We start from the raw sequence: 21,589 nt of genomic DNA, 5'->3' as shown, positions 1-21,589 counted from the left end.
GCAACTATCCATTTAATAGTTGGGAACTTCATGGTTATAGATACTTGGTGCTGACCACTACACTGATCTGGTAGAGCAATGGCCTCCCGATTATGGCATTGTATGGGAGATAGGTGTCAATGACCATTAAGGTCTGTTGGAGAGTCTCACAATGAGGCGCAGTCCCCATAGTGATTGTCAACCCCACTGCCCCCTTCACAGGTACTGGTGATCCTTCCATCCCAATAAGGGGTGTTGGCACTATAGTCATCATGAAGGTGTCTAGCTATACCTATCATGGTCATGACCTTTGCTAATAGGATGTTTAATGAGTTACCATTATCCATTAGGATTTTGTGGACCCTGTGACCCTTCATTACTGTGGAAATCATAAAGGTGTCGTCATATGGGTGTTTAACCCCTTATCCATCAGCAGGGGTGAAGGTGATGGGTTCATGCCAAGAACTTTCTTGGCCCATTATAACTAGAACTTGATCTCCCAGCCTTGTTCTCTTATTACTGGTGACGCCTACACTAGTTGATGAGCCCCTCAATATGATAAGGACCTCTGAGAGTATTGGTTTATGTTGCCTCGCTTCCCCTCCCTCCCCTTTTTGAGGTGGATCCTTTTTTAGGATTTGTATGATGTATCCCTGTGTTAGAAGTCTCTCCACTTCTTTCTTGAGAGCACAATAGTCCTCAGTATCATGTCCTTTCTCTTTATTTAACTGACAATACTTCTTGGAGAACTTGAGACTGAGATTAGGCTTTAAGGGAGGAGGATACTAAAGCAGGTACTAACCCCTTAAAACCGTGTAAATCTTTGTATAACTAGTGTTTACTGGAGTGTAAACCCTTTCAAGCCTACTAGGACGCTCCCTAGAGATTCCTTTCTTCTTAACATCTTGTCATTTGACAAGGGAACGATTCCTGTTGTGGGGTTCAACTTTGACCCCTTCTCTATGGATCTAAGAGGAGCTTCTACGAGCAGCAGGGCTTCCTCCACTCTTACATGGCTCTTAATCATCTCCTTGACCCCTAGGAGAGTTTTGTCCTGTAGGGAGTGGAACTGTTTCCACAACTCTTCACTTTTGACCTCCTTGATCAAAGCCTCACAGGCTATGGGTTCCAACAGGTCTTCCACCTAAAGCATTTCTTCATTAAATCTCTTCAGATATGCTTTGATGGACTCTTTCTCACCTTGAGTAATCATAAATAGTTATGTGGAGCTTTTCTTAATGGGAATGTTGGTGCTGAAGCATACTACTAGCTTAGTACATAAATCCTAGAAGCTTAGGATAGACCCTGACTTCAGGTTATTGTACCATATCCTCATATTCTCTATGAAGGTAGTGGGTAATATCTTACACATGACGTCATTATCATGGATGACCAACTTAAGGCTCCCCCTCACATTCTGGATATGCTCTCGGGGGTCTGTATCATAACTATCCAGGTTCATCTTCGCAGATAGATACTCTTTCACGAATGTGGCTTTGAGGACTCTCTTAGACATAGAAGAACCATCCACCTGATATTGATGGACAGAATGGTGATGCCGTAAGTTCTCCTCAACCCTTCTTTTAAGCTGTTTTCGGTGTGAATCAGATGAATTGAAGGAATCTAGCCTAGAGCGGTAGGAGTGATGACTTCTTTCTCTCCCATGGTGGCTAATATGGGCTCTATGAGACTATTCGCTTTGTAGTGGTATCGTGGGATGATGTGAATGTTCTCATGTTGGACTACTAGAATGACATCTCGGTGGTTCTTCCTCTTTCTGTTCATACTCCTCTACATAGTTGAGGCATCTCTGGGCGATAGGGGTCCTTTGTGGCTGAGGTGGTAAGATATGTGTTGGGACATCATGAGCTGGTTGAGAATGAGTAGGGATTTTTCTTCTCAATCCAATGACTTCTTTAGAGAGCAAACGTATTTGCTCAGTCATCTTATCTATCTGAGGTTGGGAGGATGTACCAACAACAACATTAGCATATATGATATGCCTTGGTGCATATAGATCTGCCATGTTGGTGTAATGGATGGAATGGTATATCAAAGTTTAGCTTCTTATTGGAGAAGTAAATAGTTTTTGTAAGATTTCCCACATATGTTGCTAATTGATGAGGCTACAAAAATTATAGGGAATATTTTGGAAGGAACTATTCCTCAAAACCCTTGTAGATCATGCACAGTGTGTTTTACGACCTTTACTTCTAGACTGCATTGACTTCTTTTTTAATGGATTTCTTTAGAGGTTGTAAGTCTTTCCTTGAGTGAGTACCTGCACAATGTCCCTTAGAGATCCCTGGGGGTGTTGATGGGGGACCCTCCAAAGATCAAGTCAGTACGAGGTATTTTTATGTGGAAAAAAAACATTAATGAAGGTATTAGTGAGCTTTTATAAAGATAGAGAAGAAGAAGAAGAAGAAGAAGAAGAAAAAGAAAATATAGAAGTTAGGGAAGAAGGAGAAGGAATGTGTTTATGTCTAAGAGCATAAGGTTTCAAACATTTTTTTTGTGTACTCAAGCTTCCTTTTATATTACTTGTCCTGACTTGTTTCATACGATATGTGAGGGATAGAGATGTAATCTTGTAATAATATTATTCTACTGTTCGTGTCATCACATCTCATTAATATAAGCATGGACTAATTGTTCGTAATTATGAGATGTGATGTGTATTATAATTATTAGCTCAGGCCTAGAATAGCGAAGGCTTGGTGTGGGGTTACTTTTTAGCTATACATTGAACTAGAGTGTGGTTGGGTTCAGCTGTATGTTAAACCCAAGAGGAGTTAGAATCAGCTCATACGCTGAACCCAAGGGGAGTTGGGTTCTGCTTGTGTGCCGAACCCAGGTGTGTTTGGGTTCGGCCGTAGGCGGAACCCAAGAGGAGTTGGGATCAGCTTGTACGCTGAACCCAAGGGGAGTTGGGTTCCGCTTATGTGTCGAACCCAAGTATGGTCGGGCGCGGATGTGTCCTGGCCCAACATGGAGTCAGGCGTCGATGCCTTATGTCCCAACTTGGAGTTAAGTGTGGACGCGTCCTGACCTAACGTGGAGTTAGGTGCTGACGCGTCCCGATCCATCATGAAGTTGGGCGCGGATGCGTCATGGTCTAATTTAGAGTTGGACTTGGAGAAAACATAATCCAATTTTGGATTATAACTTTTGTTTGATGGCCTTTAAATGAAGAAAGTTTTTAGAAAATCATCACCCATCAATTTTGATATATGATGTAAAAATAAATGTTAAAAATAAAAAATTATTTTAATACAAAAACAATTACTTTTTAACATGAAGATATACAGAATCTTTAAAATTAAATCTTTAAAATTATTTTAATACAAAAACAATTACTTTTTATAGCGTCTCTTCTTCTTATTTTAATTGCTATGAATTCTGAAAGTGGTTTGTGATATTCACAACAGAGCTCGTATCGACGCCGCTAAACCTGAAGTCTTCTGCTAATTGATTCTGACCATTTCTGCTAATGGATGGATTCTAATATTTCAAATGTCAGAAATATTTGAAAGAGAAAAGGAAAGCATGATGTTCATGAGCATGCCCAGTATGAACACGAAGGTCCATATATCTTAATAATTCTTATAAGAAAAGGATTCTTATTAAAAGTTACACGGCTAATAAAACCCAACTGGTTTTATCATTCATCCTTGTAAATCTTAATAATTAAATAAATATTTAAATAAAAATAAATATGCTATAAAATTATAAAATAACACCCTGCATTAAACTCTTCATTTTAGAAGAACTTGTACTTGAGTTTATAATCAGAAATCAACTATTTCACTCCAAATAAATAAATACTTTAAAATAACATTGTAGTTAATTTATTCACAAAGTAACATGTTTTTGACATATTGACTTCAAAATATAATATATATATTTAGTTTTATGACATGTTATCTATTTTTTTTTAAAATTTTAGATCAAGCTTCTTGGTCCATCCTTCTAGCCAACACTTGACTTTTTTGTAAAACAAAATCTTCCTTAATTTCTTTTATTTGATTGTTTTTTTTACATTTAATAATAATACTATATTTAAATAAATTTATTAGAATTATATTTCAATCATTATCCTATTATAACATAGTTTCTAAATAATATCAAATATTTTTATGATAATATTAACAATTATTTTCTAATAATTATATAGAAACTTAATATGCAAAGTTGCTTTAAGAATTTTGCTCATGAATATTCAATGCAAATAAAATATCTATTTTGATATTTTCTTATTTAAAATCTTTTATTTAATTCTTTTTTCAAATTTACTAATCTTATTTTTTTACATATTAGTATAAAAGTTATTGATTCATGATTTTTTTTATTGAAACCTAATTTTATGATTATGACAAATTTTTATTTAAAAATAAAAAATAAATTTTTCTATGAAAAAAAGGATATATATGAATAAGGAAAGAGAGTTTTGATTAAATAGATATATTTGTCCCTTTTATTTCAAATCAATAGTTTTTTTTTGTTTTTTTAATTGCCTTCAATTTTTGTTCAATAAAACATATAGGAAATAAAAATGATATGTTTTAGGAAGATAAAAAATAAAATACATGAATAAGAAAAGATAATTTGACTAAAAAATACTTTTTTCTTCAAAATTTATATAATTGTCTTTCTTATAAATATTCATTTTAATTACCATATAATTAAATAGAAAATCCAAAAGTATCATGAGAGATGAGGTTAAATATTTACATGTGTATTTATATTTTTTCTTGCAGCAAAGATCAATTTATTTTAATATTTAATTAACATTAATAATTCTTTCTATAATTTATCAGTTTAGATATTTTCAATTTATTTTATTAAACATATATATCATTCTTCCAGTTTTTATTTAAGAAATTTCATGATATCCACAACATCAATACTTTTTTCTCTTATATTATAAATTAACTTAAAATCTTATTTTCAACGTAATTAATGTAAATAAATTGAATAGTTACTTCCTATCGTTTTCAAGATTGCATTCCCTTGCTAGTCCCTTTCAGGTGTCATAGTCAATCCTGTCCATCTCCACGGATGGATCAAATCCAGGCCCATGAAGCCTAATTGGATGTTATATTAAATGGTATTTGAAATTAAGTTTCAACCTTCTTTTTTTTTTTTTAAATTTGAAAATTATTTTTATTTGAAATTAATTTTTTTAATATTTTTAGATAGTTTTAATATGCTGGTGTTAAAAATAAATTTTTAAAATAAAAAATATTTAAAAAAACAATTATTACTATACTTTCAACCTTTATTATATTTTTTTCAACAGCAAGTCCTAGCAACTACTGAAAACTTTGGTCCTAAAAGTCCTGTAGAGTCCAGACGAGCCTGTAAATTTCATTGCGGGACCGTAAAAAAATCACATTAATTAATTGATTATGTTTTCATTTGTGGGAGCTTAATATTTTGTCCTTGATTCCAATTTATTATTTTTTTAACAGAAATTTCAAGGTAGAAATAACTTAATTTATTAAAGAATAATACAACACACATTGAGTTTAAAAAAACATAGCAAATTAAGATAAAATGATACAAGTTGCAAGCTTAGGAACAGTACAATGCAAACACCGCAGTATAATTTAAACACCACAATAAGTCTTAGTGTGTTTGTTATTGAGGTTGCTGTTGTAGTTGTGGTTTTAAAAAAGTTGTTTTATAAAAAGTACTTTTAGTTGAGGTTGGTTTGAAAAAATATATGTTTGGTTAAAATTGTAGTTGAAATTGAGGTTGAACAAAAAACAGTTTAATATGTTTGGTTAAAAAAATGCTTTTCAAATTGATGTTATAAAATAATTAATATATATATATATATATTAATGATTTTTAATTTAAATATTCAATGCAAATAAAATATCTATTTTGATATTTTCTTATTGAAAATCTTTTATATAATTCTTTTTTCAAATTTACTATTTTTTTTATATTTGTGTAAAAGTTATTGATTGATGAATTTTTTTTATTGAAACATAATTTTATGATTATGAAAAATTTTTATTTAAAAATAAAAAAATAAATGTTTCTATGAAAAAAAAAAAAAATATATATATATATATATATATATATATATATATATATATATGAATAAGAAAAGAGAGATTTGATTAAAGAGATACATTTCCCCCCTTATTTCAAATCAATAATTTTTTTAATTATTCATTTTAATTACCTTCATTTTTTGTTCAATAAAACATATAGCAAATAAAAATGATATGTTTTAGGAAAATAAAAAATAAAGTACATGAATAAGAAAAGATAATTTGACTAAAAAAATACTTTTTCCTTCAAAATTTATATCATTGTTTTTCTTATAAATATTTATTTTAATTACCGTATAATTAAATAGAAAATCCAAAATCACCATGAGAGATAAGGTTAAATATTTACATGTGTATCTATATTTGTTTTTTACAATAAAGATCAATTTATTTTAATATTTAATTAACATTAATAATTTTTTCTATAATTTATCAGTTTAGATATTTTCAATTTATTTTTATTGAACATATATATCATTCTTCCAGTTTTTATTTAAGAAATTTCATGATATCAACAACATCAATATTTTTTTCTCTTATATTATAAATTAACTTAAAATCTTATTTTCAAGGTAATGAAAATAAATTGAATAGTTACTTCCTATCATTTTCACATTGTATTCCCTTGCTAGTTTCTTTTCGGGTGCCATAGTCAATCCTGTCCATCTCCATGTATGGATCAAATCCAGGCCATGAATGCTATGAAGTCTAATTGGATGTCACATGATATTTGAATTTGAGTATTAATTTTTTAAATAGTTTTTGATATGCTAATGTTAAAAATAAAAATTTTAAAATAAAAAAATATTATTTTAATACTTTTCAATTAAAAAAATATTTTAAAAATCCTCTACTATTACATTTTCTTTACAGTTTTTCAACAGCAAGTCCTAGCCTAGCAACTCTGAAAATTTTGGTTCTAAAAATCCTGTAGAGTCCAGACCAAGCCCGTAAATTTCATTGTGGGACCGTAAAAAAATCGAATTAATTAATTGATTATGTTTTCATTTGTTGGAGCTTAATTTTGTCCTTGATTCCAATTTATTATTATTTTTTTAACAAAAAATTCAAGGTAGAAATAACTTAATTTATTGAAGAATAATACAACACACATTGAGTTTAAAAAAACAAGCAAATAAAAGATAAAATGATACAAGTTGCAAGCTTAGGAACAGTACAATGCACACACCGCAGTATAATTTAAACGCCACAATAAGTCTTTAACGCAGATTGAGCTCTCTGACCAGCTTCTGTGTAGTAAAATCCAAGGAACTTGACGTGATCAAAGGGTTTAAAAAGCAAGGGATGCTCCTCGTCAATTAACTCTTCTGGGGCTTTTACTATATAGCCTGCTTTGGGGACTGAAAACAATCCAACAGAATACCTTGCCTCATTGCCTCTCATCATAACTCGATGATATGGAGAATGCAGTCGACCGTTTGCCCAAGCCTACATAAAATCATAGTTCAAAGTTATAGTATACATTTCCATGATATGCATCACTATAATATATATGCATATCGACCCAATAGTCCAAAGTCCTTGAATAACACATTATATAATAATAAAGTTATATCGAGATAAGTTATGTTACGGTGTGTTAAATAAAAAAAATATTAATATATAAAAGATTTATTGGCTATAAGAAATTATTTGAAATTCAATTGAATTACAACTCATCACTTGTAACATTAAATTTATGCATATGCATGGGGAAATACACACATACACAAACGTGTATATAATGTTTGAGAGTGTGATAATGGTTGCGGTTTAAAGTGTTTTTTGCTTGAAAATGCATCAAAATAATATTTTTTTTATTTTTTTTAAATTATTTTTGACATTAGCATATCAAAACAATGTAAAAGCATAAAAATATTAATTCTAAGCAAAAACAAATTTTTGAAAAATATGGTTTCAACTGTGTTTCCAAATACTGCATAAGTCTAAAAAGAACAATTTAATAAAGTGAGATATAAATAACTCTTACAAAAACTTGATATTTATCGGTGTGACATAGTTACCCTTCACCTTGTGTTTGATCAATAATTTAAAGTTTTAAGGATCATATATAATTATATATTTATTTTTGAAGAATCATTTAAAAAAAAATGAAAGGGAAGGTGAGAAGGTACTCACATGAAGAGAATCTCCAATCATGACAATAAAAGAGTCTGGTGTGGGTTTGAGATCGATCCAGCAACCATCTTTGGTTTGTAATTCTAGCCCATCAACTTGATTTTGGTATAAAATGGTCACCATGTTCTTATCAGTGTGAGCAGTTAACCCAAGTTTTGTCTCAGTTGTCTGGGGCCCTTTATATTTCATGACCCTGAGAAGGTAGTTGGTAGAGTTCATGTGTTCGTCCAGGTATTTCTCGAGTCCCAGACTCTCGACAATCATCCTTCGAACTATTTGATCTAATTCCGACACTTGCTCCGAGAAGGACAGAACAGTATTGCTAGCAAAAGAGGTTGACTAATTAGTAAGAAAACTTTGTGAAATCATATGATTTTAGATGAAAATGATACACATTATTCGGGAACATGTTTTCAAGATTAAACAACCAGTGCAATCAAGCATTTCTTCTTCTTTTTTTGAAATCTAGTAGTTGTGCACAAGGGAAAAGTCAGAAAAAGAGCAGAGAATGGGGTAAACCTAAAACTTTGATTCCCTTGCGGCCACAAGATGGTGGTCATGCTCTCAACTTCTTCAGCTATGTTGGCATCATCAATACCCATGCTCTCAAATAGTGGCACCTGAGGGTATTGTCCAACATAGCCATGGTAAGGTTTCTTAGAAGCATTGCGCATTTTGGTTTGCAAAGGTAGATCAAAGAGCTCTTCAACTGCACCAAATATAGCCTTTCGACTCTCAGCAGGAATTTTGTCAAATAAGGCCTCGAAGCAACCATACTCTTCAAGCGCTTTACGAACTTGCAATTTCACCAAGTCCCACTCAGCAGCGCCTGGATTTTGGCCTAGATTTGAGAAATCTATGATTGGAAGCTTGAGAGGAGTCTCAGAGCCCATTTCTTTTTTCCTTTCTCGTTGAAGAGTTGAGATAAATTATGAAGAAGAATGCTTTTGTTGATCTATTCAGTTTCCCTCGCTATGCCTATTTATATACAGCTCGCCATGAACTGTTTCTTTGTGTAACATTCGTATTTTATTTATATACACCTCACCAATTGCAAATGAGAGCTAAATACGACAAAAGAGCATATTTGGTGCCACATGACTTTTTAATTCAAAGCACCAATGAAATATTCTAATATCCCTGTTTCCAGATAAAATTAAAGCATTACAATATTTATTTTCATAAATAAATTCTCATAAATCTCTCAATCGTGACATAAAATAGGTTTTTTTTTTAAAAAAAACTATAAAAGGTTGATTTGGTGATTAAAAATATTTATTTTCTTTTTGTTACTACCACAGAATTATGAATCACCAACATAATATTTTTCATCTAAACTTTTCGACGATAAAAGCGACAGAATATATCTATCGAAAATTTCCAATGTAATAACCAATGAAATATTTTTAGTCTGTAATTACTGACAGAATCATCAACAAACTAAAAATAATTAAAAAATAAAAAAATATTATTTTGGTGATTTCGTCGGGAAGATGACACATCATCATTTGCTGACAGACTTACCGACGATTTTTTTTTGTCATAATATTATGTCGAAAATTTCATTGGCAAACTTAAAAGTATTATAATTGACACCAACCCTATCCTCCTCTTTTTCTTTAATTGCAAATCAAAATAGTAGCCCCTCCCCCTATTTTTCCGCAAATCTAGGTCTCATCATCACAAATTCGACCACCCAATACTTCGTAGTGCCAACAACATTTTCATGGTGCATTTTTTCTAAATATTCCCTACATCAAATAAGCAAACCGACCCATTTATGTTTTAAGTTAATATATTGATTTTTTTAGTATTTGTTGTGTGGTTTGCTTGTATATTTAAGTGTTGTACAACCTTTTGATAGAAAATTAAAGTTTGATTTGTATGTTAGGGTTTGTTTGGGATTTGTGAAAATTTGGATTTTTTTGTAATTTGATAAAATTGATTTTAATTTTGTAACTCAGGTGTGTTATACTGAAAGAAATTATGAGTTATATAATGGGTAACAATCATATTTTGTCAATTTTAATTATTGTTATGTTGAAAATTTTGGGAAAATAATATTAATTTAGGTCGAATAAGTTTGAATTGAACAAATGATAGATAATTAGTTGGTTACATATTACTTGTTGTTAATTGGATTTATTTAGTTACTATTTTGACATCTCGTCACATTTTTATACAAAAATAATAATTGATTATTAGATTGTGAATTCACTTTTAAATACCAAAGTTGAATTTTGAATTTATTGTTACATTATTAATAAATGTTGTCATCATTGTTCTATAGAGGTTTTCTAAGTAATGGATGATAACATCATTAAATTAGAAAAAAAAAATTACCTGAAAGGAATAGACTTAAAGAGAACTTCTATGCTGTAAAATCCAATACAATTGTTGCATATTAAAAACTAAAATACTTCTCAATCATTATTAGACTGTAAATGTTATTTATATCTCTAAAGATGGTTAAATACGTGACATGACATCATTTACATGATGGAGTCACAGGGCATCCCTTCAATGGTGAAGCTTGTAAGCAGTTTAATAAGGTGCATCCTTAGTTTTCAATGAAACTATGAAATGTATGTTTTGGTTTGTGTACAAATAGGTTCAATCCATTTGGGTCCTTTATTGCACCCTATTGTTATAAGGTGGTCATACTAATAGTTTATAACTTACCTCTAGAGATGTGTATAAAGTTGAAATTAATGTTCTTATCTATAATCATACTTGGTACTTATAGTCCAGGTAGGAATATAGATGTTGAAGAGAAGAGCCGAGTCAAATGACTTTCAGGTTTTGAAGAACTTTAAACCTCCCCACACCATTGAGAGTAAGAGGGATATCTAGAGATAGTCACATAGTGGATTCTCTATTGGTTGAACAACGAATTGGTACTTTGATGGCTGAAATAAAGGCAAAATATGAAGAACAAGGTAGGAAGCAATTAGAGGAGATGATAAAGCAATTAGAGGAGATAATGAAACAGATGATGACATTCCTGTCCAATCATTTTCCTTCCCTTTATGGATCTTCATGAGATTTTCCTCCCCATCCCCCTCCCTCTCTCACTCTATATGCAGCTTCTTTTTACTATATAAAAACATTTGTAATTTATTTTTAAAGTTAAATTAATAATATTAAATGTGTTCTTCGATTTAAATTTTTGATTTAATGTCACATTTTTTCATAGCATTTTGTTTTAAAAAATTACTAAAACATTGATGAAATCATTGATGAATATAAAAATTATATCAGTTTGTCCGTCAGTAAAACATACTCATTTTCCTTGGAGAATACTGAGAATTGTTAATTTTTTTGATATAGACTGACAGATTTACTGACAAAACATGGTTGTCAGTGATTTTGTCAGTGAATCTATCTTTTATACACAATATATGACCAATGATTGATATGAAATCCTTGACGAGATAATGACAGAAGATATTTTTTTTAATAAATTCATCAGTGATATTTGTACCAATAAAAATACAGCTTTTACATTGACAAATATTCTATCAGTGTAAATCAATATTTTGGTTTTTTTTATTTTTTATTTTCTAGTTTTAAATTCTTAGGTTAGTACCGAGAAGAATTTATTAAATGATGAAGGAGTACCTTTAAAATCATGTGAAAAATTTAATCTCAATTAACACACAAATTTGCTTGAGGATATCTTTATATTTTTCTGTGTTTAATTACTTTCACAAAGATATTTAAATTTGAATCTTATAACTGTGGTGGGATATATACATATGAAAAACAATAAAATACAGATAAACTTTTTCTACGCCGTAACTATATTTTTCATAAAAGATAATTATTTAAAATATATGAGATTTACATATACCAACATATAAAGATTGAGACGTCATTTAGTATTGAAGTTCAGCGTTATAGATTATTTTTTATTTTCCATATACGAAATACAAAATGTACACCAATTAATTTTTTAAACGACAATTATGACCTGCATGCATGTTTTATATTATATTGTTTATTGCGGTGCCGCATAACTAAGAAAAAAAAACCGATTATAAATTTGCAAAATCCAATTTATCCGATCTACCATATTTCTCAGTTTATTTCAAATGATTTTCAAGAGTTTTAAACAATTTTTATGCTGGCACTTCACAAAGACTAGGATTTTTTTTCCATGTCTTTCTAACATGTATTATTTAATTATATGTAATTTTTAATATTTACTAGATTATTTTTACATGAGATAATTTCGAATGCTTATTGAATTAATGTTTGATATTTAAAATCGAATTAGCTTTCATTTTTCTTCTAAATTCAGAGTAAAACCATATGTTAATTTTATTTTACATTTAATGTTCTGATTGATCCACTTATAAAATATGTAACATAAATAAAAATATTATACTTTTTATTTGTTTCTACGTTCCCTTAACTAACACGTGGACAAAAATACCTTTGAATCAAGATATTATAATCATTTAAAAAAGAATAAGTTATGGCATTGATCATTTAGTCAAATATATTAATTAGAATCACTCAATTTAATAGTTTAAATTGTGAAATTATTTAGTTAAATAAATCTTGATGTAATATCAAATAACCATTCATTTTGAAAACTTAAATTGTTTAGAAAAATTAAAAAAAAATGAGAGTATATACAATCATTTTGTTTTAGTACAAATCTGCATTGCAATTAAAGTAAGAAAAAAAATCATAATAGGAAAAAGAAAAAAACTAAGAGAAGAATTTTCAAAGTAAAAGTATGGTACTCTAAAATATTTCTTTTCAAAATATTAAATTATTTACCTTAATAAACAAATTATATAAAGATAAAAGGCAAATGATGTATTAATGAGCTATACAAATATTATTTTATAATATTACAGTGACTCTCCTATAATTATTTTTACTTTACTTTAATTCTTTAAAAAATTATAGTTTACATCAATAATACAAGACAAACACCCACCAATATTTAACAAAATTCCTCTCTCAATTTCTCTCTTTTCTTGCAACCATCATCATTCAAATTGTGCCCATTTTCATTACTAAAACCTGCAAGTTTTCCTGCAGAACTCTAATTCTTCCTTGAAATCTCAATGATTTGTCAATGATGTGTATTCAATGATTTCGTCGAACACTGTTAATATCATCGATCTATTTCTGCACTTCTCAATCCTTTTCCACTCAATATCTCATCGATCTATTTGAGCTCATTCAGCAAAGAAAATGGCTGCCCTTTTTAACTAGGCCTTCTTCAAACACTCGAAATGGCTGCCCATTTCCCTCAAAAGCAAAGGATATGACTTGCTTTTTTGGCTTGACAAGTCAAGCATTATAACAAATCATAATTTAGTGTAACTAAGAGAAGAGTGGAGACTTGCTTTTTTAGCTTTTAAATAGGGAGATAAATGGGGCTGTGTTGATGAGAAAGTTTATGAATTGATGATGTAGGTTTTGGGTAGTCATTGTTTTTGGGCAAGGTATACTTGGAGGAGCTTCAAAATTCATTCTTAATTTCATCATTATTGATTATTGCAGTCTAAGCAGATTAATTTCATTTTATATTTTTACAGTAAAATATTTTTTTTCTCATAGTTGAGAATATGAGCTTCATAAGTTTATGAAAAATTTAGGTTTGGGTTAGGGATTATAGGGTGGAGAAAGGGAGGTGGATGATGACTAGGGTTTTTTCTAAAAACAATTAATAACAAAAATATAATATTTAATATAAAGATTTCTTAGTCATTAAATTGAAATATAATGATAATTCTATAAATATTTTGAAATTTTTGTCGATATTTTTTTTGTGAGAATTTAAAGGGTTAATAATTTTAAAAATTACTTTGATCTGTAAACTATAATTTCTAAAAAAATAAAGATAAAATAAAAAAATTCAACTAAATTATAGGAATATCAATGTAATTCTCCCATTTTATTTTTTTCTCGAGAAAAAAGGCTAAAAGGTAGTAGTAATTTGAAAAAGAAAAAAAATTAGTGATGATGTATATTAAACAATGAGGTATTTCTATTATGATAAATGTTTCGACCACAGTTATAAAATCTAAATTGGTTTAGAGGGTTAGTTTGGGACTCAACCAACCTATAACTTGGATTTGTCTAAGTTGAGAAAAATAAAAAGGACTCATCCCGACTCAATCAAAAACCAAAGTTGTCTATCCTACGTGAAACTCGATTTTCAACTTTTTGATTTTTTAATTTTTTTTTATAAAAGGGACGTCAAAACAATGTTGTTTAATCATTTTAAAAATAATTTTTAAAGTCAATCTAGATTGACCATCTAGATCCATGATCCAGGTCTTGCTTCGAGTAACCTTTAGCGTCAGGTTTTATTATAGTTTTGAGAAAAAATGGTCTTACAAATTAAAGAGTAATACCATAGAAACAAATCTTTCATATAAATGATCTTACAAATATATCTTTCATAGTATACTAATTATTTAAAATTCACATTTTGTAATTTTTAAATTGACTCGTCAATTTATATAAAAGTTTAATATGAAAAATCTGAATTTGGATCCTCTCATGTTCTCTTAGTAGCATGATTGGTCGAAACACTGATTTTGAATTCAATAATATATATTAGGTGAGAGAAATAAAATAATAAAGAGTTAAATTGTTATCATTTTCTTTATGCGCTAAATCATGTCCATTCAATTTAAATTCAATGATTTAGATTTAACAAATATTACAATCATTTTATTAACATAATATGAGAGGATCTCGATCCAAAAGCATGTTGATTATTCGTTATACATTATTTAGGCAATGTTTGATATTAAATGATTGAAATTGATTTTCAAAACATGTTTAGAATGTAAAAACATCAATTTAATTTATTTTTTTATAATTATTTTAATATATTGATACTAAAAATATTAAACAAAGTTTGAAAAGATATCAAATTAATATTTTTTTTAGTTGAAATTTTATATATATATAAAACTACTTGCATTACATTATCAAATATACACTTAGCCACTAAACAAATTATATTTACAAGAAATAGTTTGATACCAAAGTCATGGGTTGGGTAGACTCAAGTTGATCAAAGTCCATCTAAAATAATATCATTTCAAGATTTTTTGTTTTAAAAAAAGCTAAAATGATATTATTTTTATTTTTATTAAAAATAAACTTAAACCAAGTGTCACCAAGTTTAAATTAGATAGGTTAACACACTAGATAAGCTAGATTTAATCCAATCAACTTTTAATTTGATTTGATATAAAATACGGACAGCCATGTCATATATTTGCAAATTACTATGTTTTAAAACAATGATAGGTATGGTAAACATTTTATTATTAACGGGACCATTAATGATCCTTAATTTTTCTGATTGTCATCTGTACTTAGACTACCTCATTAAAATTAACAATGAAAATGGACAATAATCCGTGACAATATAGCGAAGAAAGAGACCTGAGGAAGGACCACCCCTTACGTTATTAATAATAATACGGTCATTAGTTTGATTGAGATTGCATCTCCAAATCATTCTATATGTGTGAAATTCCATCATGGAAAGAAACTCATCAGCCAATGCAAATAAAATCATTTTTATTGCTATAGTTCTGCTCACATTTTACTTTGAAAGGGGAGGGAAGGGGCTGCCCCTTGAAGCGTTCTAAAACCTAGCAAGAAACTAAGCCTAGTTCCAGTTTTGACTATTTTTACTTGGCTTCAAAAGAAACTTCAACAGCAAAAAAATATTGCAAAATCAAATAGATTGGTTCAATTTAGAGGTTTAGTTTTCCCATGTTTCTTGTTATGGAATTTTTATTTATTTATTTATTTTCAATTTAAAGTTTTGATTGAAAAAAAAAAGATGAAAAGAAAGAAAGGAAAGAGGAAAAGGGACTAAGAAAGGGGAAAAGATTGGAAAAGAGAATTTCTAATATATTATACTAATTTAGTTATTTTATCTGAAATTTTTTATTTAATAAGGATATAAAATATAATTTTTAATAGAACAGAGATAAAATGAATAAATTCTAAGAAACTTAGAGTAATTTACCTTTATTTTTATGATTTATGATGATTCTCATCTTTACGTAGATTACTTATTAAGATTATTAACAACACAAATAAAATTTTAAAAAGTATAGCTCAACTGATTAGACTTTAGGTTTATTTCTCAGAAATCATCAGTTTAAATATCATAAATTTTAAGGTCACTAGAGATTTATATGGTCGTTAACTTTAGAATCTCGGGGAATTAGTTAAGATACGTATAAACTGGCCTGGATACCTACTATTATAAAAAAGAAAAAACTCAAATGGACAATAAACCATGACGATATGGTGAAGAAAGAGACCTAAGGAAGGACCACCCGTTACATTATTAGTAGTATGGTTATTAATTTGATTGAGATTGCATCTCTAATTAAATCATCACCCATGACACCTAAGGAAGGACCACCACCACATTATTACAATCTGATGATGATTGCCAAATATATTTATTGAAGAATTTGCTTAATTTTGCTCATCTTCTGCTGGCACAACTTAAAACCTCCAAAACATGGATATTTCAAAAAATGTTGTGATATGTGGAGGTCCCAAAGAATAATAAAGAATTTAATTTAATTTTATATACACTCTAATCTTTTACGGTTTGGGAAGGGGAAAGGATGGAAAAAATCTACCCCCTTGTTTGGATAAATAAAAACAATAATGGAAGAGAAATAAAGTTTCTTTATATATATAATGGAAGACAATAATATTAAATATAATTACTATCGTTTTAATTTGAAGTAAAGTGAAATCAAAGTGAAAATTGAAGAGGTTTATATGTTATAAGGATAAAATTAGATTTTTTTTTAAAGAAATGTTAAAAGAGTAAGTTAATGTAAAAAAAATTACAAAAATCTTTGCTTTTTCTCCATTACCCACCAATTTGAGGGTGAGACTTTAAGGGAATAAAAGGTTATTAATAATAAAAGACGTGACGCATTCAGGTACAACTAGTGTAATTAATTAATAATAATAAATTATCAAAATACAATTTTGATTTATTTTTTATTCAATAATAATAATTATATTTCTGAGTTAGCTTGTAAATTAACTTAGACTATTTTAGTGAATTTAGAGAAATATAATAAATTCTTTTAGGTGTTGATACTAAGGTTTAGATCCAAATAATCATAGGAGGGAGCAATTACCACGCCATATGAGTTGAAAAATTAACAACTTTACTATACAACACTTTATTTCAATATTTTCAAATCAAATGTTATAATTTATTTTTTTAATTTTTATCTCAATGCATAATGCTTATTTATGTAATATTATGATTGAAGGATGGTAATATTTTATATGACATATTTTAAATAACAGTGTAAATGTTCGAGCATTCTTTCACATGCTCTTTTAAGAATTTTTTCTTCCCAAACGTTCTTATATATTTATATTCTTTTTATATGAATATTATTGTCACTTAAAAAAAATACCCTTACACTCACTACCAGAAATTCAACAAATACAAATGGAATTATTGAAGTTTTTTTTATTTACTGACATAAATTTTTCCATCACTAAATCCGTCAGCGTATACCAACAGAAACACTCTGTTGGTATTTACCAACGGAATCCTAGACAGAATATAAATAAAAAAGTTGTGCGATGACGTGTAAGTTTTAGTAGATGATTTTTTTTTTCTTTATTATTTTACAGTAATATTTACCGACATAAATTTTTCCATCACTAAATCCGTCAGTATATACTGACAAAAATACTCTATCGGTATTTACCAACGAAATCCCAAATGAAATATATATAAAAAAATTATACGATGACAAATAGAATTATAATCGGATTTAAATTGAGGTGTCCTACAGTGACGGTTCAAAAACACTGATAAAGCATTACACTATGCGTAAGTCTCCAATTTCTAAAAACTATACGTTGTAATAATGAAGTATATGAAGCTTGAGTGATTTGGTTGGATGGTGAAGGGCTGTTGTCTCTTTAACCATTAGCATTTAAATTTTAAGTTTGGTTATGAGAGATAAAATTCTCATAATTCTTTCAATCGTGACATAAAATGGGTTTTTAAAAAAAAAAATAATTATAAGTGCATGGTTGATTTGGTGATTAAAAATATTTATTTCTTTTTTTTTTCTACCACAAAATTATAAATCACCAACATAATATTTTTCATCTTAACTTTTCAATGATAATAGCGATAGAATATATCTGTTAAAAACAACCAACGAAATATTTTCTATTTGTAATTACTGACAGATACAAACTAAAAATAATTAATAAATAAAAAAAAATATTTTTTGAGTGTTTTCGATAGTAAAATAACACATCATCATTTGTTGACAAACTTAGGAATGATTTTTTTTTTGTCATAATATTATGTTGAAAATTCCATCTTTTAAATTTTTTTTAAATTTTTTTTTTAAAATATAAAAAACACAATATCGAAGGACTCCTTAGTAGCTGAAAATACAACTGTCAAGTTGCTGTCACGGCAGCCTCATCTCAATTTGTTCTTTCTAGACAGTTGGCGATACCCTATTGATACATCATTTACCTCTTCCAATTATTTGTCCTTGATAATTTCGAAGAAAGCATATTATATAATAAAACCTTGGCTTATTATAGAAACATACATACTATAAGAGATTTAAGGGTATAATTTGGAGAACTTGTTACCAAGATCCTCTTTAGGTAAATAACAAAAATTGGTGGCCTGTTTTCTAAAAAATTAATATTAAAATACATCTACAAAATTAATTTCCTCCATATGACATTTTCGAACCAGCCAAAACAATGTAAGATAATTAATTTCCTCATCCATCTTCTAGGACTCACGAGAACCATTTCACGTCATTCCAACTCCCAGACTAAAATCTAGACGCTCCGAGCAAACAACTAGTCTGATAAAAAAAAAGTTAATATTTTTTAATTAATTATTAGATCCTATTTAAATTTTGCAAAATAATCCTACAAGACCTAGCTAGCTAATAGAGGGTCGGCTGTAGTGTGTAACTAGCCAAGTTAAAAATACCCTCAAACATGTCACATAATATGTGATTTTTACAATTTTAATTATTCTTCATAATTATTTTGGATTTATTTATTTTCCTAGTTAGTCTTATTTTTATTTTTGGGTATATGGTAGGTTGATCTTTGCTATAATAAAAATAATTGATCTTTATGGACTTTTCATAATATATTAGATCTTTTTTATATTTTTCTCTACAATTTAGAATTATAACCTTAGTATTTTAGAATCCTAGTTATATTTTTTTGCTATAAGATGTGTCAATAATGATTGTAGTCTAAATCAACAAGTTATATTCAATTCCTTCAATTGGCTAATTGATATTATTCATTGTTACATTGTCTTTTTATATTTGTTATCATATCAACTTGGAATATGTTGCCTATTAAAATATTTTATCCCTTGCAAGAAGACCAATAATGCTTCTACAATTACTTAGTTTTTTTTTTCCGAAAGGTGGTTTGTTTAATTTCAAAGGGTGCCAAAAACTATCATGTCTTATCTAGACAACAAGTTTCTTAGTTATTTTTGGCAAACATTATGAAGAATGTATAATTTATCTTTAGATTTTATTAGTAGAACATATTCAAAAATAGATGGGTATACAAAGTCTCTTAATTGGATACTTAGCAATTTGAGTTGTAGTATCTATGGTGACAAGTCAAAACAGTGGGATGATGCACTTGTATAAGCAAAATTTGAATACAATAGTACTAAACACAGTGTAATAAGTATATCACCATTTAAAATTATAGATTTGCAGCGTCATATGCATGTGTCTGAAGTGAGGTGAAATTACATTTGTCATAGTTGACAAGTTCTCAATATGACACATTTTGTTCAATTTTTTTTTTTTTAGATTAACGTGGGTGTCCGGGCCAGCTTGCGCGCACCTCGACTAATTTCACGGGCCCTGAAGTTAACGACCATGTAAGCCTCCAGTGGCCATCATATGAGCAACCACAGGGCTCGAACCTGAGACCACAGAAGGAGCAAACCCCTTAGTCCCAAGCTCTTACCACTGAGCCACTTGCATGAGATGGAAAAAACCATTACTTCTTATTGAGAAAACAAGTTTCAAAGTTATTTTTAGCGAACATTGTGAAGGACATATAATTGATCTTTAGCACAACACCTTCATGAATAAATGGACAAACAAAGTCTATGAATTAGGCATTTAGCAATTTCAAGTGTAGCATTTGTGGTGACAGGCAAAAGTAGTGGACTGTTGCACTTACACAAGCAAAATTCGCATATAACAGTGCTAAACATAGTGCAACAGGTAAATCACCATTTAAAGTTATGTATTTGCAGTGTTATAGGCATGTAATTAAATTAAAACAAAATTATACTTTTCATAGTTGACAGGTTATCAAAGATAACATATTTTATTAATTGTAAGAAAACCAATTCTTCTATAATTGCTTGGCTTTTCTTTTGAAAGATGATTCGTTTGCAAAGGTGCGAAAAACCATTACTTCTGATCTAAATATCCAAGTTTCTAAGTCATTTTAAGTGATCATTATGAAGGATTTATAATTCATCTTGAAACTTTAGTAGCACATCATTTTCGCAAACAGCTAGACAAATAAAGTCATTGAATTGGAAAACTAGCAATTCGATTTGTAGCATATGTGGTGACAAGCCAAAGTTATGGGATGTGCACTCGCATAAGCATAATTCACATGCAATAGTGCTAATAAAAAATCTTTTTGTATCAATTATGCCTTTCAAGTTTCAGAAATTCTCAACTTTTCATCCATATTGGGTCATGGATTTCATCCAAATTGTACCTTTTATTGTAAGAATCAATGATGATTTATTGAGAACTTTTGTTTTTGTTAAATATTTCTAATACAAGGATCCAATTGAAAATCTATTTTTTTGTAACCAAATTGATATAGAAAGTTATTTAGGGAAAAACTTATACAACTCCAATAGTTGGGGGAGGGGGTATATTTGAGGTTTGTCCAAATATTAACTAGAACAAACCTTAAAAAACTCCATAACTACATATAACCAAAATCTCATTTGAGATTCCAAGGAATTTTATATCTCATACACTACAGAATTACTAAGAGATTTACATTCGTCGGTAAATATCACCTTAAATTACCGATAAAAAAATTCTGATGATAATTCCATTGATTTTAGTCGAATTTCTAGCGGTGTTAATTGTGTTATCAAATTATTCATATATTTTTAGAGATATTGATGGAAGGGATTAAATCTCTGCAATAAATAATTCCTAAAACAATATAGAAAGATATTGATGGACGGGCTTAAATTTAGAATTTCTGAAACTTTAGAGACCTAATCGCAAAAAGTTGTTCGGAAACAAGATCAATAATCCCAAAGTAGAACATGACTCATAGCC

General features: G+C 29.0%; 1 protein-coding gene across 1 annotated transcript; it reads right to left on the bottom strand.

Moving 5' to 3' along the window:
• Positions 1–7,113: 7,113 nt before the first annotated feature.
• Positions 7,114–9,168, bottom strand: LOC7486631 (probable 2-oxoglutarate-dependent dioxygenase AOP1). The gene is made up of 3 exons (XM_002298093.4): positions 8,706–9,168; positions 8,187–8,508; positions 7,114–7,496 (listed from the first exon to the last, which is right to left on the bottom strand). The coding sequence occupies exons 1-3, from the start codon at positions 9,077–9,079 to the stop codon at positions 7,248–7,250; spliced, it is 945 nt and encodes a 314-aa protein (XP_002298129.1). The 5' UTR covers positions 9,080–9,168; the 3' UTR covers positions 7,114–7,247.
• Between the last annotated feature and the right edge of the window lie 12,421 nt (positions 9,169–21,589).

This window comes from Populus trichocarpa, chromosome 1 (assembly GCF_000002775.5).
Source record: "Populus trichocarpa isolate Nisqually-1 chromosome 1, P.trichocarpa_v4.1, whole genome shotgun sequence".
NCBI classification, from domain to species: Eukaryota; Viridiplantae; Streptophyta; class Magnoliopsida; order Malpighiales; family Salicaceae; genus Populus; species Populus trichocarpa.
This window is presented reverse-complemented; position numbering and strand designations above follow the sequence as displayed.

Excerpts from the sequence above, each read along its gene's own strand:
- LOC7486631 (XM_002298093.4), bottom strand. The coding sequence starts at position 9,079 with ATGGGCTCTGAGACTCCTCTCAAGCTTCCAATCATAGATTTCTCAAAT. Across the intron at positions 8,509-8,705 it reads CAAGGGAATCAAAGTTTTAG|CAATACTGTTCTGTCCTTCT; the intron begins GTTTACCCCATT and ends CTCTTTTGCTAG. Across the intron at positions 7,497-8,186 it reads TGATTGGAGATTCTCTTCAT|GCTTGGGCAAACGGTCGACT; the intron begins GTGAGTACCTTC and ends GATTTTATGTAG.